Raw genomic sequence first — 20,460 nt, 5'->3', positions numbered from 1 at the left:
GGGTTTCTAGGTTTTCCCTAACATTGCAAAACCAAAAAAAAATATTAAAATGCAAATAAGTCAAGCTAAATTGTGCTAGTTGTAAGACCCGTGAAATTTAAATAATTAAATAAATAATTATTTAATAAATGCGGGTAGTGGAAGCCTTTAAGACATTAACTAATATTAAACTTGGTTTTTATTATGGATTTTATGTTTCAGTTATAGTAGAGGTTTTGAGATTATTTATTACTACTACACGGTTTTAATTTTTCCCGCATTTTGGGAACATAAGTTATAATAAATGAAGTTTTATTATATATTTCTTTATTTTATTATTTAAATCCGTAATATCCGGCCAGGATGTTACACTAGCCAAGGTTTGAACCTACCCTAACTCAATTACCAAACAATTGCACAACCATTCAACCAATTCATGTTTTGTAATAAATCCTACACCTCTAGGATTATATTATTACACACCATGATCAAGCATATTATTAAAATAATTAAACAATTAAATTAATATGCTAATGAAACAAGGCTTGAACCTAAATCCTCTCATAATAGTCAAGTACTCTTAACCACTTAAGCTACCATTGCTCTTTGTCTTCTTTATTCATATTAATGAACTTAGGGATTCTCGCCCTCACATTTATTAAATAAATATTTATTTATTTATTTATTTTTCTCAGATCTTACATTCTACATATGAACAAACTTCACAAACGTTAACCTGAAGCCAAGGGTGAATTGAATTAACACATCAGAACCGTACATATCGAAATTGTTTAATTTTCAAAATGAACTATTTGTACCCTGTGAAAGAAGAGTACTTTGATTCGCCACCACTATCCTCCTCATCGTCGCCAACGTCTCAAAATAGGAGGTGATGAATCAACAGTGGTTTCTCTTCCGAGGCCAATGGAGGGGCTTCACGAAGTAGGGCCACCCCATTTCTAACCAAGACTTATGATGCGGTGGAGGACCCTACCACTAGCCACATAGTTTCATGGAGCAGATCGATACCTCTTGCTTCTCTTCAAACACTTACGACTGCGGCCATTGTTCTCTTCAGTCCCATCTATGACCGCTTATTTGTGCTAGCGACGAGAGCTATCACTAGCAAACCCTCAAGCATCACAATGCTGCAAAGAATTGGGACTGGCATTTTTATATCAGTTTTCACTGTAGTATTTGCAGCCCTTGTTGAGACTAAGAGATTGAAAACAGCTCAAGAGTCTGGTGTTGTTGATGAACCTAAAGCAACTGTTTCGGTGAGTATACGGCGGTTAAAAACCCTAATCCTAATTTAATTTCACTATTATTTTTTTTTATTTTAAATTTCCCCTTCCACTTTTACGTCACTATGCTCTGTTTTATCATAGTTTCATTACTGGACAACCTTGTCATGTCACTGTCTAGTTAACGACATCTAGCTCAATTTAATAGAAAGGGTACATTTGAGATATTTAAAAAAAAAAACTAAATTAAAATTTTTATAAATAAGAATACCAAATTAAGATTTTGCCTTCAAAATAAAAATCAAAAAATGATTAAATCTTAAATAAAATAACATCGTAAATATACTCAAATAAAACGTTTTAAAATTAAGATTTATTCCACCACAAAGATTTAAAAAAGACTCGATTAATAGTTCTCAAATTTATGAACTCCAAACATAGACAGATATAAAACAAACAAAATTATCCGTGCAAAATAAAAGGAGAAAGACAAGAAGGGTATACGTACGCACCAGGGAACAACGAAACAGGGAAATTAAAAGAAGGGAACAGTGACGCCGCTGAACCAGAGACCCGACGGAGCTGCCACGCGAGGCGATCGGAACTGCGACGCGAGGCGACCAGAACTACGACGTGGACGAGCGGAGCTACGGCGTCGAAGGTGATGAAGCTCAAACTCGAGATCACGAAATAGGTTAGCGTTCGATTAGGGTTTTCGATTTGGGATTTGGGCTTCGATCTCTGCTTACAATTGGATTTTCGATTTGGGTCGTTGGGTTTTAGTTTGAGCTTAAAATCCGAATGCCAACTACATGTTTTTCTGTCATTTCATCCCGTTTTTCGAACTCGGTGACTCGGTCTCAAACTCGCGAGTCTGGTACGAAGTCAGCGAGTTAACTCCGAGTTTGAAAAATAACGAGTTTATAAGCGAGTTAACTCGTCAACAGTGTCATGACTCGCAGACTCTTACGGGTTTACGAGTCAACCCGCGAGTTCGATAACCTTGTTGGTGATGAAGAAGTTGAAAATGTTTCTAGTCTTGTATCTATTGTTTTTCCATCATTAAGTACTGAAGAACCAAGAAGTGTCAAAGACAACAGAAATGGAGTCAAAATCAATAATTTATTTTGTGATAGAGATGGCGTCAGTAATGTGGAAAGGAAATATGCAAGCTCATGCATAGAAGAAATAGCTTCTGATCTTGAAAGCCGGATTGGGAGGCTTGAAAGAGTGGTTGCCAAGCTTAAAGCAGAAACATTAGGTCATAAAGTTTAAAATATTGGAGTCAAAGCTGAACCATAGTGTCCTTTTTTGTAAATGAAGTCCAAGAATCCTTTTTTGCCATTATAGAGCAGAGTTCCTGAATCTAGCTAGTAGAACAGAATGTGTAGATTGCTAACTTGTATTGCTGGTTATTTTGATGCGATGGTCCCTCTTTTGGTAACACCTGTGTAGTTGCCTTTACTTGTTTTTTAGCAATGGTTATGTTAAAATGAGATATTTGAATTTTGTTTAATTCATTGATAATTCTCTTGACCGAAGTAACAATATTCTTTGAAACTTGAATATTGTCTTGTACTCAGAAGCAAATTCAAATTATGTGCAGACTTGTATGGAACTGGTTAAAAGAATAGCTAAGAAAATTACCAAGTGTGTTTGTTTCGGCTTTTGTACCGCACGTGCACATCGAATCTGATACACAACATGTGCAAAGAGTGATTTTAGGTTCTGTCCTTTTCTTGCAGGATTAAAGAGCATTGTTAATTCCTTCATTTCATTCTAGACTTGTTGAAGTACTGCATAGGGAGAATCTCCACTAGCAGGTCAGATGAAAACCAGAATCTGCATTAACATCTGTCCCTGCCAACTATGCCAGCTTTAGGTTCACATGCATGATTTCAGTTTTTTTGCATTCCATTTTGCATCATAATTGCATATCTCATATTAGCAAGGCAAATTAGACTTGTTGCATGCATTAGATCATAAAAATCAGTATTTGGATTTCTCTGGTCTATCAACAGTTTCTGAAGTTGCTAGCCTGCACTGTTTTCAGCTTTCTTGCATCATCATTAGTTGCATTTTGCATTCAGATAGCACGCATTGGGTCCAGTTTAGGTATATACATTCTTTTAATCTTTCATTCCCCCATTGTTTTCATTTTAATTTTAGCAAGGATAAAAGTACACTAAGGCTTAAGATTACCATCTTGGATTGATTCCCGAGTTAATTCCCTAAACTACATTAGGACGAAACTCGAATCTTTGTTTGAACTTGTTCAACAAGGATTGTAAAAAAATTTGTGTAAATGAACCAATATTATATTATACAAAAGTTGATCGATTTCCACATGGAAAACACCCATCTCAAACCCTGTAAATGTTGGCTAAGACAGCAGGTGCAAGAGCTAGTTTAGTCCCTCTTGCTAACTGTATGGCAATAGGAAAAACACTTTTCAGAATGGAGTTATATGATCTACCAGGGAAAACAAACCTCGACAACCAGCAGCACAAGAATGCCTCATGTTCCACATTGCTTTCATTACTCATGAAATACTTCATCCATGGATTATGATCTGCCCTTTTGGCCTTCGATTTGAAAAACATCCTAAACACAGTAATCAACTCTTGTTCTACTTCCTTTTCCTCATCACTCACAAGAGGTCTAGAGAAAGGCTCTCCCCTGACAGAGTAACCCCAACACACATTCAGATCCTGCAGGGTTATAGCTGCTTCTACCCATGAAAACATAAACGTGTTAGTCTTTGAACACCACCTTGGTGCAAGCTCAAGAATCAACTCATCATTTCTACAGATAAGAAAAGTAGAAGCTTTGATAGCATGGTCTATCCCAGCCCTTATCCACATATATTCATACTTTTGTTGCATCTGTTGAACCCATGTATTCCATTCTTGATTTGGATTATGCCATCCCCTGTATATCACTTCTAGTGGCAGCTTTTCGGGGTTGGAAGCAACTGTTGCTGTTCTTCCAGAAGAGAACATGTAATGAGGAGGATTTGCTGAGCCTTCCATGCAGGGTTTGATAAAATAAGCAGTTCTGCGAATTGGGTATCCACCAGATAATGATGAAACCATGAGTTCTTCTTTTGCTTCGATAATACTGTCCTGTGATAGCTCCATAATGTAGATGAAAATCAGCAAGTACCTGAAAACACAGAAAGAAGAGTTACATCAATCTACCAATGGATAAGAAACAACCCTACTGAAAAGGACCTTTGAACTTACCAACTTTTTGCTTCTTTCTCTTCTTTAAAACATGTCTTGCACTTGATCAGAGGGAAGCTTCTATTACTGATATTTTAATAAGATTTCGTGGCTCACAAAACAACACAACCTTCACTTTGTTTGAGTAGAATTCTTTGAACCCAAAAAAGAATGTGAGAACGGAGAACAGAGATTTTGAAAAGTCTTTGAGTCATATGTCAGCGTTTGAGTTCTAGCTCAGAACATGTAGTCATCAAAAGTTCCACACGTCACTTTTAATTGAAGACATCACTTGGATTAAGGAGATTTTTTTTTTTTTAACTATTAAAACTCCTTTAATTTCTATTAGTATGTATATCTTATAATTTTTATATTTAAAAATTATTAGTTTTAATCTTTTCACGTATTAGTTTTTTATGCTATGTTTTTAGGTAACCATTATATATATATATATATATATATATATATATATATATATATATATATATATATATATATATATATATATATATATATATATATATATATATATATATATATATATATATATATAGAAATGCTATGTTTTTTATGCTATGTTTTAATATATATTAATAATTTTCATATACGTATAGTTAATTAATATAATTATGCAATAGAGAGATTGTGTATTACACATGTTATTTGTATTAGTTTCACGTAAAAACTTCTAATCGTGCATCTGATAATATAGAAATTTTTTGTCTTATAGAAAAACATATCGGAAATTTTGTATTCTCAGTAAATTTTTATTATTGAAAAAATGGCATTTTTTTCATTCTATTAAGAGTTTATTTGTTTTATTTTATTCGTGTCACCAAAAAAGGTCTTTTGTTTACACAAATAATCAGTTTTAACAATTTTTAAAAATAATCAAAAGCTGAAAACAATTTTCATAAAGTCAATTTTGTTTTAGAAAAAAATTTAATTATAAACAGACATGTTAATTTCTCTTTTAAGCCCAAAATAACCCACCTGGGAGAACTACGCCTATCATTTTAACCCACAGCACATAAGTCAGCTCCAATCTCCTTTAAAACTATATCCTATTTTAATGACCTATTTAATGGGGATTTTTTAAAAAGCTCCAAACCCCCAAAACCCTGAGTGTAGTGAGTTGGGACAAGATTAGTGTGGGTTTAACCCCTTTTCCATAAAAACTCTTTTGTTCACTGCCAATTGGAAGTTCTCTCCGAAACTTCTTCTCACCCACGAACCTCGTTCCTTCGGTGCTCTCCTCCGTTGAGACCACGCCAAATACATTATTCGTAGAACAAACCCACTCCCAGTTCCGCCTCTGAATTTCAACCTCTAGTAAGTCTTCTTTTTTTCTTTGTTTTTATTTTTGTTTAGCGTTGGTTTTCTGTTTGATTGGTGGCCAAAATACATTTCTTACGTCCCTTCTGAGGGAAAGCAGTGGATTCAATCCTTCTCTATAATGATTTTATTTACTGGTCCAGCGGTAGAGGTACTTATACGAAGGGATAAAATTGGAGTTCAACCAAATTCAATCAAAGTGGGACAATTGAAGAGGCCTGGTAATGATCTAAAGACTTTTATTTTTCATAAGAATATGTGTAGTGTTTTTAAATTGACCCTTCAACCTAGCTTCAAAATTTTTTGGTTTTCTGAGTTTCTAGTTAGAATTTATTTGGTTCGGTATATGATTGTCAGAATTTGAATTTACACTTCTATGTCTTGTGATTGTAAAGATATAATCCTTTTTGTAATATGTTTTGTGGGTGTTGACCTGACCACACTCTGGTTGTGAACGTGTGTTTTCTTGAAATATTTTGGTTTATATGTTAACCAGCCAAATATTGTGGGTGTTTGAACTCTTTGTTCCCATGTCTTGAAGTGGGCCTAGGAGTTGAATTCATATTTTTAGTTTGCATCTAAGTCACATTGATCCCAGACAAGACGAGATATTAAGGCCATACTGTAACTCATGGCCTTTCTTTCATCTTGCTTTCCCTGTTCTGCTTTTTCCTTCTTCTATTTTCTCTTCCCCTGTTTTGTGGGGATGTTGTGTGAAACCGAAAGGGATCCACACTTTGCTTCAATCTTTCAACTGAATAAAGACTTCCCCAACACCTTTTAAAACTACTTGTACCATGGTTTATAGCTTAACTGTGTAATTCTTTACTATTATAATCAAGTTTAAAAATTTACTGCAAATATAAGTTGTTATTAAAGTGAAATATAAAAATATTAATTACTTTAATGTTTTATAACACCTTTTTCACTCTTGTTTCAATTAATAAATTAAATAAAAAAAAATGAGACATTGACGTTCACAGCTTTGGTGACTTTACTTTTCTTTTTCTTTGTTGAGGGTAGCCGTGAGCCTCATCCTATCTTACTATAGAAGAAAGGGTATACAGTTGAAGTGTCAATGCCTCACATCCTTGTAAGTTAGGTGACCTTTATTGCCCTTTATTCTCAGGAATGGAATTCCCTATGATGATTTATAATATTGAAAGTAGTGGACTGAATTCCCTTGAGGAGAAATGAAATCTGAGGGATGTTCTTCGACCCTTAAGATCGCCTTCCTTAATTCTTACCATGGAAGCGTTTGGAGTCATAGTTGTGCCATATCAACTAACCAATTATGGAGTTTTCCCACTAGGGTTTTCCTTCTGGGTCCTCCTCTCCTCCACTTGATTCATATATTAATGAGGCATACACCCTTTTTACCATCGGACCTGTTACTTTTATCCTATTACTATTGATCTTATTGGAAACGACTTTTTGTCACCATAAGATTCAACGAAAAGGATTTTAGCTTCTTTGGTTCTTGATTAATGTCTCAGCTAGAAAGTGGGAACACTTACATCAAATATTACTTTCATTTTTTGGTGGCATGTACTTTGTTGACTGATTTGGTGCCTTTTGTCTGCTTTTATTAGTTCTGTTTTAGTTGAAAATATACAATTTTTGTTTGATGAATCGATTAAATATGAGTGAGAGGAAGTCGTTTCTAAACTCAAATTATGAGTCATTGATATTGATAAACCTGACTCGACATTTCTAAATATGTTGAGAAATACCATGGAATAATTTTAAGTAGATCGCTCAATTGGTATATTTATCATGTGCAGAAGGGCATTGGAAAAGATTGTCCCCCTCCCTTTTCATGTTCTCTTTGCAAGGCGCATATTCTTTGAACTCAGGTGGCAATGTTCACACTTTTGGATTTTGGGTTGAGCTCATTGGTCCCCTCATTCCTTCCAATTTCCTTTGATTGCTCCATTGTTTTCACACTACACATTAAGTAGTAACCATTTCAGAGAGAGTTAGTTTTAGCAAATTAGACATGATTTTATTAGGTACATGTTGTTTGAGCACAATCCCATCAACAACACCAGCATACCCTTCTCTACCTCTAGGGTCCTACTTTGATCTGCACAAGCCACTTCTATATTCCAAACCATCCAAATTCACCTCTCTTGTAATCAATGGCCACAGAAGGATGTAAGTTGCATTGTTCTTGTCTTCCCTTTCCATTAATATCCTTCTTCCTTACTCTGAAAAATCTAACCATTAAACTAAATTTACAGCTGTGATCTCTTTGATTTGCATCAGGAGCATGTCCCTTATGAAGTGGCATGGTCTTGGCAAAAGGAAATTGTCAGGGACAAGAGGGCACAAATTGAAAAGGAAGGAGATTGTAATGACACCCTTATTGTTCTACAACACCCTCCTGTTTATACATTGGGCACTGCTAGTACTATGGAGAACCTCAAGTTTGACATGAAAAATGCTCCTTTTAATATTTATCGCACTGAGCGTGGTGGAGAGGTTACATACCATGGCCCTGGTCAGGTGCTTGCACTAAATCACTTGCTACAGTTTAGATTCCTATTTTTATTTATTTTGTATAGCAGTTCATAACATAACTGTGCTTTGCATTACAGCTAGTTATGTACCCAATTATCAACCTCCGAACACACAAGATGGATCTTCATTGGTACCTTAGGACTCTTGAAGAGGTTGTCATTCGTGTTCTTTCTTCAACATTTTCAATTCAGGCTTCTACGGTGGAAGGTTTAACTGGTGTTTGGGTTGGTAAACCTCTAAATCCTATTTATATAACACTTGTAGTTTCGTATTTTTTTCTCTGCACCACCTGCTATGCTTCTGAATTATCTTGGTTGTTTATTACACATTAGCAGATAATTGTTTGTCCTTGGACTGTGTTGTTTAACTCTAAAGTATTTTCACATATGATCCAATAAGATTTTTCTGTCTTAGCTATAATATTTGTGTACATTTCATGTGACATTCCCTCAGGGATTTTTGAGATGATAAGTTTTTAGTATCATCCATAAATTTCAAATTAAATCAAGAGTACAGACAACAACATTTCTAGTTTTCAGCAAAACGGATGAGACTTGCTGCTGTGAAATAAGATTATACAACACATTTGATTATGCTTGTGAGTTTTTCTCTTACCTTAGCAATGCATTACAGGAAATGAGAAACTGGCAGCTGTTGGCATCAGAGTGTCTAGCTGGATAACCTATCATGGCTTGGCACTTAATGTCACAACAGATTTGTCTCCCTTCAAATGGATCATCCCATGTGGAATTCGAGACCGTCAAGTAGGAAGCATTAAGGAGTTGGTGAGAGAGGGTGTTGGTCGTGGAAGAGCTGATTTGCATCATCTGAATGATGCTAGTCTTATTCATATTACACATGAATCCTTGCTTGAAGAATTCTCACAAGCATTTCAACTTGAATACAGTTACAAAAGCATTTCTTCCTCCATGTTGTATGAAAGGAAATGAAGCTCTCTTACCAAATAACACAGCAAGGTTAAATTTGTATGATGGTCTAATATATCCCTTGTCTCTGAAAAATATCATCTGTTTTGCATTAGAACACACTTGTACATACTTTCTACGTTTTACCAATTTCTTGAGATGAATAGCTAGATGATAAATTTTTTGAAACTATTGAGATTGTGGCTCATGTATCTTGAGGATGGCGTTTGGTTTGGAGATTTATGAAAAAGTTATCATTGGATTAGACTCTTCTCTTGTAAAATAAAACATTTAACAAAAACTGGAATTCATACATCTTTTCAGTGAATACATAATTCTATTGTTTGTTCAACCGTCATCACAATCGTCAAAAAAACCCAACAATGTAATGAATAGTTCTCTATATTGTGTTTGAAAAAATATTATTCATGCTCGTTTTACTGACCCTGTTAATTTGATGGTTGCTTCAGAGATTGAGAAATGTAAATTTCTGGGGTCTATTTTTTTATCTTCGGAGTTTGAGAAATGTGAATTTCTGGGGTCTATTTTTTTATCTTCAGTGAACACGAAAAATTAGTAGTGAGTTGATTTATATCATGATGGTGGGGCAACTTGCGTTTCTTTTCTTTCAAATCACGTGGTAGGTTTTGGGTGGACTATATATACATTGTTATAAACTGCGAGATACATTTATATTATTATATTGATTTAAGGAAAGATGGCCAGAGGTGAGGTTTTAGAAAAGCAAGAACGGGTAGAGAAAAGGAATAATGGCTTTTTCAAACAATATAAAAAGTGGGGTGGTGATTTCTTCACCCAGAGATACTTAAATTAAGTACGGGTTGTTTATAAGCAAAATGAAAATGGTGATGTGATTATAGACGGTCCTGTAGAGTTTTATTTGTTTGGTGAAGCGTTATATTTATTATGATGATCAAGATTGTAGTATAAGTTGGTAATTTTGTCAATTTCTGTCAGTATTTGTCTCTACGAAAGTGTCTAATTCTTCATTATCATTAATTGATTTTTAGAATGATGGAACCTTTGGTTTAAACAACACGTCATCTTTTAATGGTAATTTATCTTAAATAGATTATTAAAGGAGTTGAAGTGAAAAACTTGTTTCACCATAATATTTAACAAATCTATCCTATTTTATGCTTCATTTGGTTCAATGAAATATTTAGATTAAAGCTGAACTTAAACTACTTACTAAACTAAACAAATACACCAAAGTCAAAAAATAGAAACCAAATCTAGATTTTATTTATTTACAAAATTAGAAATTAAACAAAATAAGACCTAAACTAATAATTGTATTTAAAAACACTATTAACACAAATTCTTAAAATCAAGTAATTTTTATCCTTTAAACTAAATCTGAATTAAAAAGAAATTACAACAGAACAATACCCAAAAAGAATTCTACTAACTATGAAATATTCAACAAGACAGAGACTTATCACACCCCACACTCCAGGAAAAAATCAAAAAGAAAAACTACATAAACATAAAAGAGAAAAAAATTACAATACTGAATTGAACCACACACTTTCACAGCACTGCTGCAACCTGAGAGCTTCAGATCTTCCAAAATCACTTTCCAAAGCCTCAAGCTGGTTAAAAAGAGGTCAATTAGAGTGGATGCACTAGAAATTACTCAAACCATGCTCTAAGAATCAGAATTAGCCTCACCAGGTAGGGTTTCACTCATATCACTCAAGTGTTTAAAGTTAAAAGTCTGTCATCACATCATGAAAGTTAGCATTACCATAAATTTGAGAAGGCTCTAATTTCACTATTTATCAATCAATGCACTGAAGATCTCAAGGACCTGATTCAAGCTTATAACTTGGCTGAGGTAGGCTCAAAAAATCAGGGTCCAATGCAGAAGAAATTAATCATGGTGAGCTATTTGGCTAAGTGGTTTTGAAAACAAAGAAGGCCTTGACCATTTCAAAAAGGCAATGTAGATTAGGCTATGTCAAAGAGAATCAACTCAAATTTTTCAATACTAAGCAATCAAGAGTGAATCATACATGAAAAATTATAGGCTCAAAAGCTTACAGGACTAACAATTTGCCAAAACTGGTGTAGAGTAGGCTTCAAAATAACTTATTCATCGTCTCTTAACTTACCTACTCCTAACAAGCTGAAACTTTATAATTATGCATGGCAGACTAATTTGCTAACTGGGAAACAGCTATGGTGCCTAAGAGTTGTTCAAAACAGATTGCAAATATTTTTCTAAGAGCAAACGTTACAAAAGACTCAAGACTAATCTAAAGAAACTATCTAAGAAAAATTAAAACAGCAAAAGAAAGTACTGAACAAGTCCATAACAGAGAAATAAAACTCAAAACAAGAATTGACTATTCAAACTAACAAGAAAAACTAGAACTAGAAACCAGCATAGTGAAAGAAATCAGCAAACCTAATGGCTAAAACAAGACTAAAACAGTTTCTAATCTAAAAACAGCAAAGAAATTAGCTAAGCAAGTTTAAAATGATAAAAGCAAGATAAAAACTATGCTAATTACTGTAGAAGTAATTAGTATATCTAGGCAATCATGATGTGTAAGCTAGGAGGTTGAGTGTTGGATAACCTCTAACCTAGCACCTAGTTGTAGCCTTTAATGTTTCAACTTCTTTGTATCTCCTTCATCATTTATATAAATATCAGGAACAGTAGAGGGGACTAATTAAGCCCTCAAGCATATCTTTGTCTGTTTTAATCTCAATTTTACTATAAAACCTGGAATTATACTACTAAGAGAACAAAACTTAGTTAACTAAACCCAAACCAACAAATGTGATCATATTCGAACTACTTCTACAATTTTGCATTAGAAAAGTATGACTAAAATTAATGCTCACTGCCAAAAACACTGAAACTAAATCAAAATATCAAATATGAACTGGAATCTAGCTAAAAACAGCAAGGGGGACTAAATCAGCTACCAAAATACTACTAAATTTTGTATCTGAATCTAAATCTGCATCTATAAAACTGAAACATAACACTAAAAATAACAAAAACAGAACAAAATCAAATAGATCACTACACAGTAACGTAATCGTAAGTACCTAAACAAAGTTAAATCAACAAGATGGGATTAAAACTATATCTACACACTAAAAACAGCAAAGAATGTATATTAATACTGCAATCAGACTACGAAACAGTGAAACAGATTGACTCTTGAAAGGTTAACTCAAACCATATTCAGCTAAAATACTATGCAGTAAATACCTCAAAAAAAAAAGAAGAAAAAATTACGAAATAACACGTGCCAATCATTGTTCATTATCGTTAATTATTTAAACGACATAAGTAAAAAATGACCAAATTGAACAAAATTGATAAAAATTAGGACCTAATTGAACAAAAAAACAATATTAGAACTAAAATAACAAAACTGAACAAAAATAGGGACTAAATGTATATTTTAACAAAAAAAAGTAGTTATCTTTAATTTAGCCTAAGTCAAATTTTTTTTTTTTAGTTTATATAAAAAATAGATCAAATTGGGACTAACACAATTAAAGGATGTCATAACTAACAAGTTTAACATTCTTTATCAATGCCAATTAGTACCTAACAAGTTTAACATTCTTTATCAACATATAAGTAATGAAAGTAATTTTCATATCAATTAGACGAATTTTACCACATTCAACAAAATCTTCTCCATACATAAAGTCAACCTTGTCTTTTCATCATGTTTACACAAACCAGTTATATCAACTTTGTGAAACTTTGGTAGTTAAAGTATAATCGTAAGAATAAACATGCATTTAAGCCATGAGATTCATTGCACTGTTCAATGACAGTGCCCTTTACTATGATTTTGCTTTGCTCTCTATAATATTATCATTTACAATTACTCAATCGTCTCATGCTTACTATTTCTAGGTTCTAAAGAAACACTGGAACACAACTTCACCTACATGTATAGTATAAAGAGAATATGTTCATATGCTCATCAATTTTGAACTAGTTCAACCAAAGCATAAGTACTCACAGATTCAGAACAAGACCATACATATATCATATGCAGTAAGTTGGAACATTGGTGGGTCTATACACAAAGGTCCTGACATTGTGTGAATATCCTGATGGGTGATTGTAACTGAATTTAACTCCCAAGCTGCCCTCACCAAGTTGAGTGCACTGTTCATGAAAACTACTGATTGGTCGAGCTAGACACGCGTCCCAACGATCACTCTCTGGCATTGTCTCGGCCACTGTGTATATGCCCTTGGCATCTGTGAATGCCTGATAGTTTAGAACTTCTCCAGACCTGGTGATGCAAAGAACAGCAACCTCAGCACCTACATTGGAGCACTAAAGTCAATTACCTTTTTGTTAAGAGAATGAGATATTAGTCTAATAGTACGTTAGAATAAGTTAAAATTGATATATGGAAATTACATTCTGATGTGTGAGTTGCAGCAACATTTTAAAATGCACCAGTAAAAGGAATCCTGTGTGAATCAACATAGGCAACATTGCAAGTTTAAATACTTCTGACTGATCGATAATGAAGTAGTACAGTTAGAAAATGGTGAAACTAACACCCATAAGAAAGGGAAATACAACATGAAACTGAAGGGAGAAATATGCATGAATATACTTCAGTTTCAAAGCAATTGTAGAGGATGGCAAGATGACCAGTGAAATCTCCTTAGTTCAGTTTTTTGTATGATTGTTAAATTTCAAAATTAAACCATCACCCGAGGAATGATATGAAAGTTGAAACTATGAATCATCACCCAAATGGTTAAATCTGAAAATGGAATTGGATTACATAAAAAACCAGATACGGATGAATAAGAAAGAATGCTTGTTTCAACCCAGTTAAACAATCGGTGGACAGTGATATGGCTTATTTACACCAGCAAAAAACAAACAATTTTCATCAGAAAAGGAATACACCATCCAGAAACTCAATCAAAACGACAAAAATTGAAACAAAACGCATATTGAAGAGAACAAGAGAGTGAGAGGAAAACCTTCAACCACATGATCTTCAGGTCCAAGAGAAGAATCTCCACAAACATCACAAACAACTCTTCCATGGATTTCACCAGTCCAAGCACTCACACCCAAAACAAAAAGCAAAAGAATCAAACCCATCACCGTCTTCTGTTTTTCCATGGTTCAGATTGAGAAAAACAGCAAAAAATGACACCTTTCTCAGAGAAATGCTTCTGGGTTTACGGGTAGTTTTCTTTTAACTCTAACACTGCATTGATATTTCCACAACACAATAGGTTAAATACTGAATGAATATACCTGTCAATTTAGCCCATTTCACATGGGCTGGGGCCAAAAAAGCCCACAGGAAAAAAATATCCACAAAAGCCCTTGGGGCTAGGCCAACCCATGGGCCTTCTTTAACATAAAAAACTATTAATTATACATGCAAGAATCCTGTCAATTTTCAATTAAGCCCTCAAGTATCGAATATGTCCCATGGTTAACAATGTTTATAATTAACAAAAAATGATAAATAATATTGAATAATTATAACATCATCAAACTTCTATACTTAAACCTCAATTACAAAACAAGAGCTGAAATTTCTTTCCTTTCCTGAAATCCCCCTGGAATTTCCCCACTTTCACTTTGTAATAGTAATGGCACCTAGAAACAATAATATTCAACAAAGCCCTTCCTCTTTTGAAGAACCATGAGAGTTGTGTGGTGGAAAGTAAAAAAGGTAGATTATGATTTCAATTGGCAACAAACCATCATATACAACTATGAAATCAGCGATAAAAATTCACATAATTTTCACATAAAATGTCAGAATAAGAAAGTATTCCATACAAATTTTTGGTCCCAAAATCACCCAGAAAAGTAAAGCAGAGAGAGAAAGAGAAGCTTTCCATGAAAAGCCTTGGAAATTATATCATCGTGGAGTGAGACCTAGTTTCTACAATTAGAGCAGCAATACTAGCAGGGTCTATCAGTTCCGCCATGAATTGGTAAGAAAGAAATCAGATTAAACACTTCACTGCTCCAAATGAATCATATACCAATAATCCAAGAGAGTAACAAAAATTTCTTTACCTACACCAGACTCAATGATGATCCAAAAGTCTGCAACAAAAAGATAAGAAGATATGTCGTTAGTTAGCGTGCAAGAGTAGGCTTGATCACAAAAGTTAATGAAGATTCCCAATTAGGCTCTTCAAAATAAAATAAAATAAATTGCATTATATATGGTAATCAGAAAATCAAAATTAACTGAAAGAAAACAATCAGTGAAAAGTAACCAAAGTGGGAGGAACAATTTCTGAGCGCCGCAGTGTAATCATTCAAAATGATAATCACAAGGGACCACAATCTCTCCAACTTCCCATAATAACAACTTATATTTGCAGTAAATTTTTAAACTTTATTATAATAGTTAAGAATTACACGTACCCTACATACATATTAAGCCATGAAACATGGTACTAGTAGTTTTAAAATGGTGTTGGGGAAGTCTTTATTCAGTTGAAAGATGGAAGCAAAGTATGGATCCCTTTCGGTTTCACCCAGCATCCCCACAAAACAGGGGAAGAACAAAGGGAAGAAGGAAAAAGTAGAACAGGGAAAGCAAGATGAAAGAAAGACCATGAGTTTCAGTATGACCGTAATAACCTTTCTCTTCCTGTCTAGGATCAATGTGACTTAGACGCATATTTTTATTCAAGACATGGGGAGAAAGAGTTCAAACACCGAAAATATTTGGCTGGTTAACATAGAAACCAAAATATTTCAAGAAAACACACATTCACAACCAGAATGTGGTTAGGTCAACACCCACAAAACATATTACAAAAAGGATTATATCTTTATAATCACAAGACAGAAAAGAGTAAATTCAAATTCTGACAATCATACACCGAATAAATTAAATTCTTACTAGAAACTTAGAAAACTGAAAATTTTTGAAGATAGGTTGAAAGGTCGATTTAACAACACTACACATATTCTTATGAAAATAAAAGTCTTTAGATCATTACCAGGCTTCTTCAATTCTTGGTCACACTTTGATCGAATTTGTTTGAGCTCCAACTTTATCCCTTCGTACCTCTGTCCCTGGACAGTAACAAAAATCATTAAAGAGAATGACTGAATCCACTGTTTTCGCTCAAAAGGGGCGTGAGAATGTATTTTGGCCACCAAGAAGAAAACCAATACTCAACAAAAATGAAAACAAATAAAAAAGTAGACCTACTGAAATTCGGAGGCGGAACCGGAAGTGGTTTTGTTCTACGAAGAATGTATTTGGCGAGGTCTCAATGGAGCATAGCACTGAAGTGGCGAGGTTAGTGGGTGAGAAGGAGAATTTCGGGAAGAACTTTCGATTGGAAAAGACGTTAAACCCACCCGAACCATGTCCAACCCTTCACTTTGTAACAAAAATGACTTTATGAAAATTGTTAATTTTTACTTTTTTCAGTTTTTGATTATTTTTAAAAGTGTTAAAATGATTATTTTTAAAAGTGTTAAAATGATTATTTTTGTAAACTAAAGTACTGTTTTGGTGACACGAATAAAATAAAACAAATAAACTCTTTAATAGAATGAAAAAAATGCCATTTTTTCAGTAACGAAAATTTAGTGAGAATACAAAATTTTCAATATGCTTTTCAAAGGGCAAAATATTTATATATTATCAAATGCACGATTCTAAGTTTTTGTGAACAAGACATGCCGTTATTTAAGTATAGAAGAAAGTTGACATTGAAACTAGTATAATAACATGTGTAATACACAATCTCTCTCTATTACATAATTATATCAAATAACTATACGTATATGAAAATCATTAATATATATTAAATTTAAAATAAATTTAGTGAATAAAATATTACTTGACTAAGTGATGTAATTGTATAAACCAATGTTGTTAACTATTACATAACATATAATTTTGCTCTTAATTTCACTTCACTTTTGTAACAACATAAATAAATGATTTTCTTTGAATATATATATATATATATATATATATATATATATATATATATATATATATATATAAATAGCAACTAACAAATAACAACTTTTTCAATTAAATACTATATATCACACACTTCAATTCAAAAAATTTTATCTACAAAAAGAAAAAAACTAACGTGTCACACTCTCATCATTTTAACACTTCAAAAAAAAATTCAATTCTTTCTCTTTCCACTTTCTCCACGTATCCCACCACTTCTTTTTCCTCTCTTTTCACTTTCAAAAACAAATTCAATTCTCTCTCTTAAACTTCTTCTCTCTCTTTCTAACTTTTCGTCTCTCATTTTCACTTTCACACATTCAAACGCTTCATCTTCTTCTCATTCTCTCTTGCACGAGTTTCTTTTGATTTTTGTCTCTCTTTCTCAGGCCATCGAAACACCGTGGACTCCACCTAATGTTCATCTGCAGATCTCTCTGTATTTTTGCTTTTTTTCAATTCTTGATCTCAATGTGTTTCTGTATAGGTTTCTGAAGCGAACAATTGATATTTTTTTTACGCATGTTTCGTTGTATTGTTTCAGCTTCTTCTCTGTCTTCCTATTTTTTCAGATGCATGAACGGAGTAGAATATTGTTCACTGCTAGATTTCAGTTGATTGAACTAAACATTTGATGTTTTCTTTTATTTTTTACCCAAGTTTCGTTGTACGGTTTCAGCTTCTTCTCTGTCATCCGATTTTTCTTCGCGGTCAGGTTTTGTGTGATTACCCAGATTTCGTTTTTGGTTCAGCTTCATATTCTTCTTAAATTTTAACCCAGATTTCGTTCATGCTATTTTTTAGAACTTACAGGCTTGAAATGAAGAGTTTCTAAACATGCAAGAGTCTTGAAGACAAAAAATCGGTCATTCTTTTTCTCTGCATATCTATTTGAATTTTTGCTTTTTGTCGATTCTTCATCTCACTGTGTTTCTCTAACATCTTCGCATTTGTTATTTTTTTTTTGTTTTATGTCTGTTCTTAATTTTTTGGTGATCAATGAACTGACTCTTAATATTCTTCTTATATTTTAACCCAGATTTCGTTGATGCTATTTTTTAGAACTTACAGGCTTGAAATGAAGAGTTTCTAAACATGGAAGAGTCTTAAAGACCAAAAATCGGTCATTCTTTTTCTCTGCAGATCTCTTTGAATTTTTACTTTTTTTCGATTCTTCATCTCACTGTGTTTCTCTAACATCTTCGCATATGTTATTTTTTTTTGTTTTATGTCTGTTCTTGAATTTTTTTGTCATCAATCAACTAACTCTTCATGTTCTTCTTATATTTTAACCCAGATTTGGTTGATGCTATTTTTTAGAACTTCCAGGCTTGAAAGGAAGAGTTACAAAACATGCAAGAGTCTTAAAGAACAAAAAACGGTCAGTCTTTTTCTATGCATATCTCTTTGGATTTTTGCTTCTTTTTTTTTTCGATTCTTCATCTAACTATGTTTCTCTATCATCTTGGCATCTTCTATTTTTTTGGGGGGTTATGTGTGTTCCTGAGTTTTTTGGTGATCAATGAACTAAGTATAACATTGGTCACGACCAGATTTCAGGTTTTCGAAGGAAACAGTTGATCTTGCTCAATGTTTTTGATCTTATTCTTCTATTTTTATGGAGATTTCTTATTTGTTTTATATTCTTCTTCTACCCTTACCCATATTTATTCTTTTTAAAGCTTTGATTTACTTTTTTTTTGTGGTATAAATGTTTTATTCAAGACTTTTGAAGACCAAAAAATGCTCATTCTTTTTCTGTGCATATCTCTTTGGACTTTTGCTTCTTGTCGATTCTTCATTTCACTGTGTTTCTCCAACATCTTCGCATCTGTTATTTTTTTTTTGTTTTATGTCTGTTCTTGAATTTTTTGGTGATCAATGAAGTGCCTCTTCATATTCTTCTTATATTTTAACCCAGATTTCGTTGAAGCTATTTTTTAGAACTTACAGGCTTGAAATGAAGAGTTTCTAAACATGCAAGAGTCTTAAAGACCAAAAATCGGTCATTCTTTTTCTCTGCAGATCTCTTTGAATTTTTGCTTTTTGTCGATTGTTCATCTCATTGTGTTTGTCTAACATCTTCGCATATGTTATTTTTTTTGCTTTATGTCTGTTCTACAATTTTTTTGTCATCAATCAACTGACTCTTCATGTTCTTCTTATATTTTAACCCAAATTTGGTTGATGCTATTTTTTAGAACTTCCAGGCTTGAAATGAAGAGTTACAAAACATGCAAGAGTCTTAAAGAACAAAAAACGGTCAGTCTTTTTCTATGCATATCTCTTTGGATTTTTGCTTTTTTTTTTCGATTCTTCATCTCACTATGTTTCTCTAACATCTTGGCATCTGTTATTTTTTTTTTGTTTTATGTCTGTTCTTGAATTTTTTGGTGATCAATGAAATGAGTCTTCATATTCTTCTTATATTTTAACCCAGATTTCGTTGATGCTATTTTTTAGAACTTATAGGCTTGAAATGAAGAGTTTCTAAACATGCAATAGTCTTGAAGACCAAAAGTCGGTCATTTTTTTTCTCGACAGATCTCTTTGAATTTTTGCTTTTTGTCGATTCTTCATCTCACTATGTAACATCTTCGCATATGTTATTTTTTTGGTTTCATGTCTGTTCTTGAATTTTTTTGTCATCAATCAACTTACTCTTTATGTTCTTCTTATATTTTAACCCAGATTTGGTTGATGCTGTTTTTTAGAACTTCCAGGCTTGAAATGAAGAGTTACAAAACATGTAAGAGTCTTAAAGAACAAAAAACGGTCAGTCTTTTTCTCTGCATATCTCTTTGGATTTTTGCCTTTTCTTTTTTTCGATTCTTCAACACACTATGTTTCTCTAACATCTTGGCATCTTCTATTTTTTTGGGGGTTATGTGTGTTCCAGAATTTTTTGGTGATCAATGAACTGAGTATAACATTGGTCACAGCTAGATTTCAGGTTTTCGAAGGAAACAATTGATCTTGCTCAATTTTTTTTGATCTTATTCTTCTATTTTTACGGAGATTTCTTATTTATTTTATATTCTTCTTCTACCTTTACATATATTTATTCTTTTTCATGCTTTGATTTCCTTTTTTTTTGTGGTTTAAATGTTTTTATTCAAGAGTTTTGAAGACCAAAAAATAGTCATTCTTTTTCTCTGCATATCTCTTTGGATTTTAGCTTTTTGTCGATTCTTCATCTCACTGTGTTTCTCTAACATCTTCGCAT

General features: G+C 33.1%; 3 protein-coding genes and 1 non-coding gene across 12 annotated transcripts; 2 read left to right on the top strand and 2 right to left on the bottom strand.

Annotated features, from left to right (window-relative positions):
* Positions 1–1,688: 1,688 nt before the first annotated feature.
* LOC114167261 (octanoyltransferase LIP2p, chloroplastic-like) lies at positions 1,689–9,496 on the top strand. Of its 7 annotated transcripts, none has more exons than XM_028052293.1 (7): positions 1,689–1,917; positions 2,969–3,046; positions 5,926–6,003; positions 7,567–7,939; positions 8,026–8,290; positions 8,383–8,529; positions 8,939–9,120. In XM_028052293.1, the coding sequence occupies exons 4-7, from the start codon at positions 7,782–7,784 to the stop codon at positions 8,984–8,986; spliced, it is 618 nt and encodes a 205-aa protein (XP_027908094.1). In that variant the 5' UTR covers positions 1,689–1,917; positions 2,969–3,046; positions 5,926–6,003; positions 7,567–7,781; the 3' UTR covers positions 8,987–9,120. The 7 variants fall into 7 exon arrangements, with proteins under 7 accessions (XP_027908094.1, XP_027908092.1, XP_027908088.1 ...); XM_028052291.1 differs by having other exon boundaries at positions 1,691–1,884; positions 8,383–8,533; positions 8,939–9,496; XM_028052287.1 differs by having other exon boundaries at positions 1,691–1,917; positions 8,383–8,533; positions 8,939–9,496.
* LOC114165231 lies at positions 3,587–4,363 on the bottom strand. The gene has a single exon (XM_028049889.1). It carries the CDS (start codon positions 4,361–4,363, stop codon positions 3,587–3,589), a length of 777 nt encoding a protein of 258 aa, XP_027905690.1.
* Positions 6,919–6,992, top strand: LOC114167998. The gene has a single exon (XR_003600596.1). It is a non-coding gene; the product is annotated as a small nucleolar RNA R21 (small nucleolar RNA).
* Positions 9,497–13,028: 3,532 nt separating the features above from the next.
* LOC114167582 lies at positions 13,029–16,628 on the bottom strand. 3 transcript variants are annotated; one of them, XM_028052681.1, is made up of 5 exons: positions 16,467–16,628; positions 16,252–16,327; positions 15,311–15,340; positions 14,248–14,480; positions 13,029–13,566 (listed from the first exon to the last, which is right to left on the bottom strand). In XM_028052681.1, the coding sequence occupies exons 4-5, from the start codon at positions 14,390–14,392 to the stop codon at positions 13,283–13,285; spliced, it is 429 nt and encodes a 142-aa protein (XP_027908482.1). In that variant the 5' UTR covers positions 14,393–14,480; positions 15,311–15,340; positions 16,252–16,327; positions 16,467–16,628; the 3' UTR covers positions 13,029–13,282. The 3 variants fall into 3 exon arrangements, with proteins under 3 accessions (XP_027908482.1, XP_027908483.1, XP_027908485.1); XM_028052682.1 differs by having other exon boundaries at positions 16,252–16,321; positions 16,467–16,625; XM_028052684.1 differs by having other exon boundaries at positions 16,252–16,321; positions 16,463–16,623.
* Between the last annotated feature and the right edge of the window lie 3,832 nt (positions 16,629–20,460).

Source organism: Vigna unguiculata, chromosome 10, assembly GCF_004118075.2.
Source record: "Vigna unguiculata cultivar IT97K-499-35 chromosome 10, ASM411807v1, whole genome shotgun sequence".
Lineage (NCBI taxonomy): Eukaryota > Viridiplantae > Streptophyta > Magnoliopsida > Fabales > Fabaceae > Vigna > Vigna unguiculata.
This window is presented reverse-complemented; position numbering and strand designations above follow the sequence as displayed.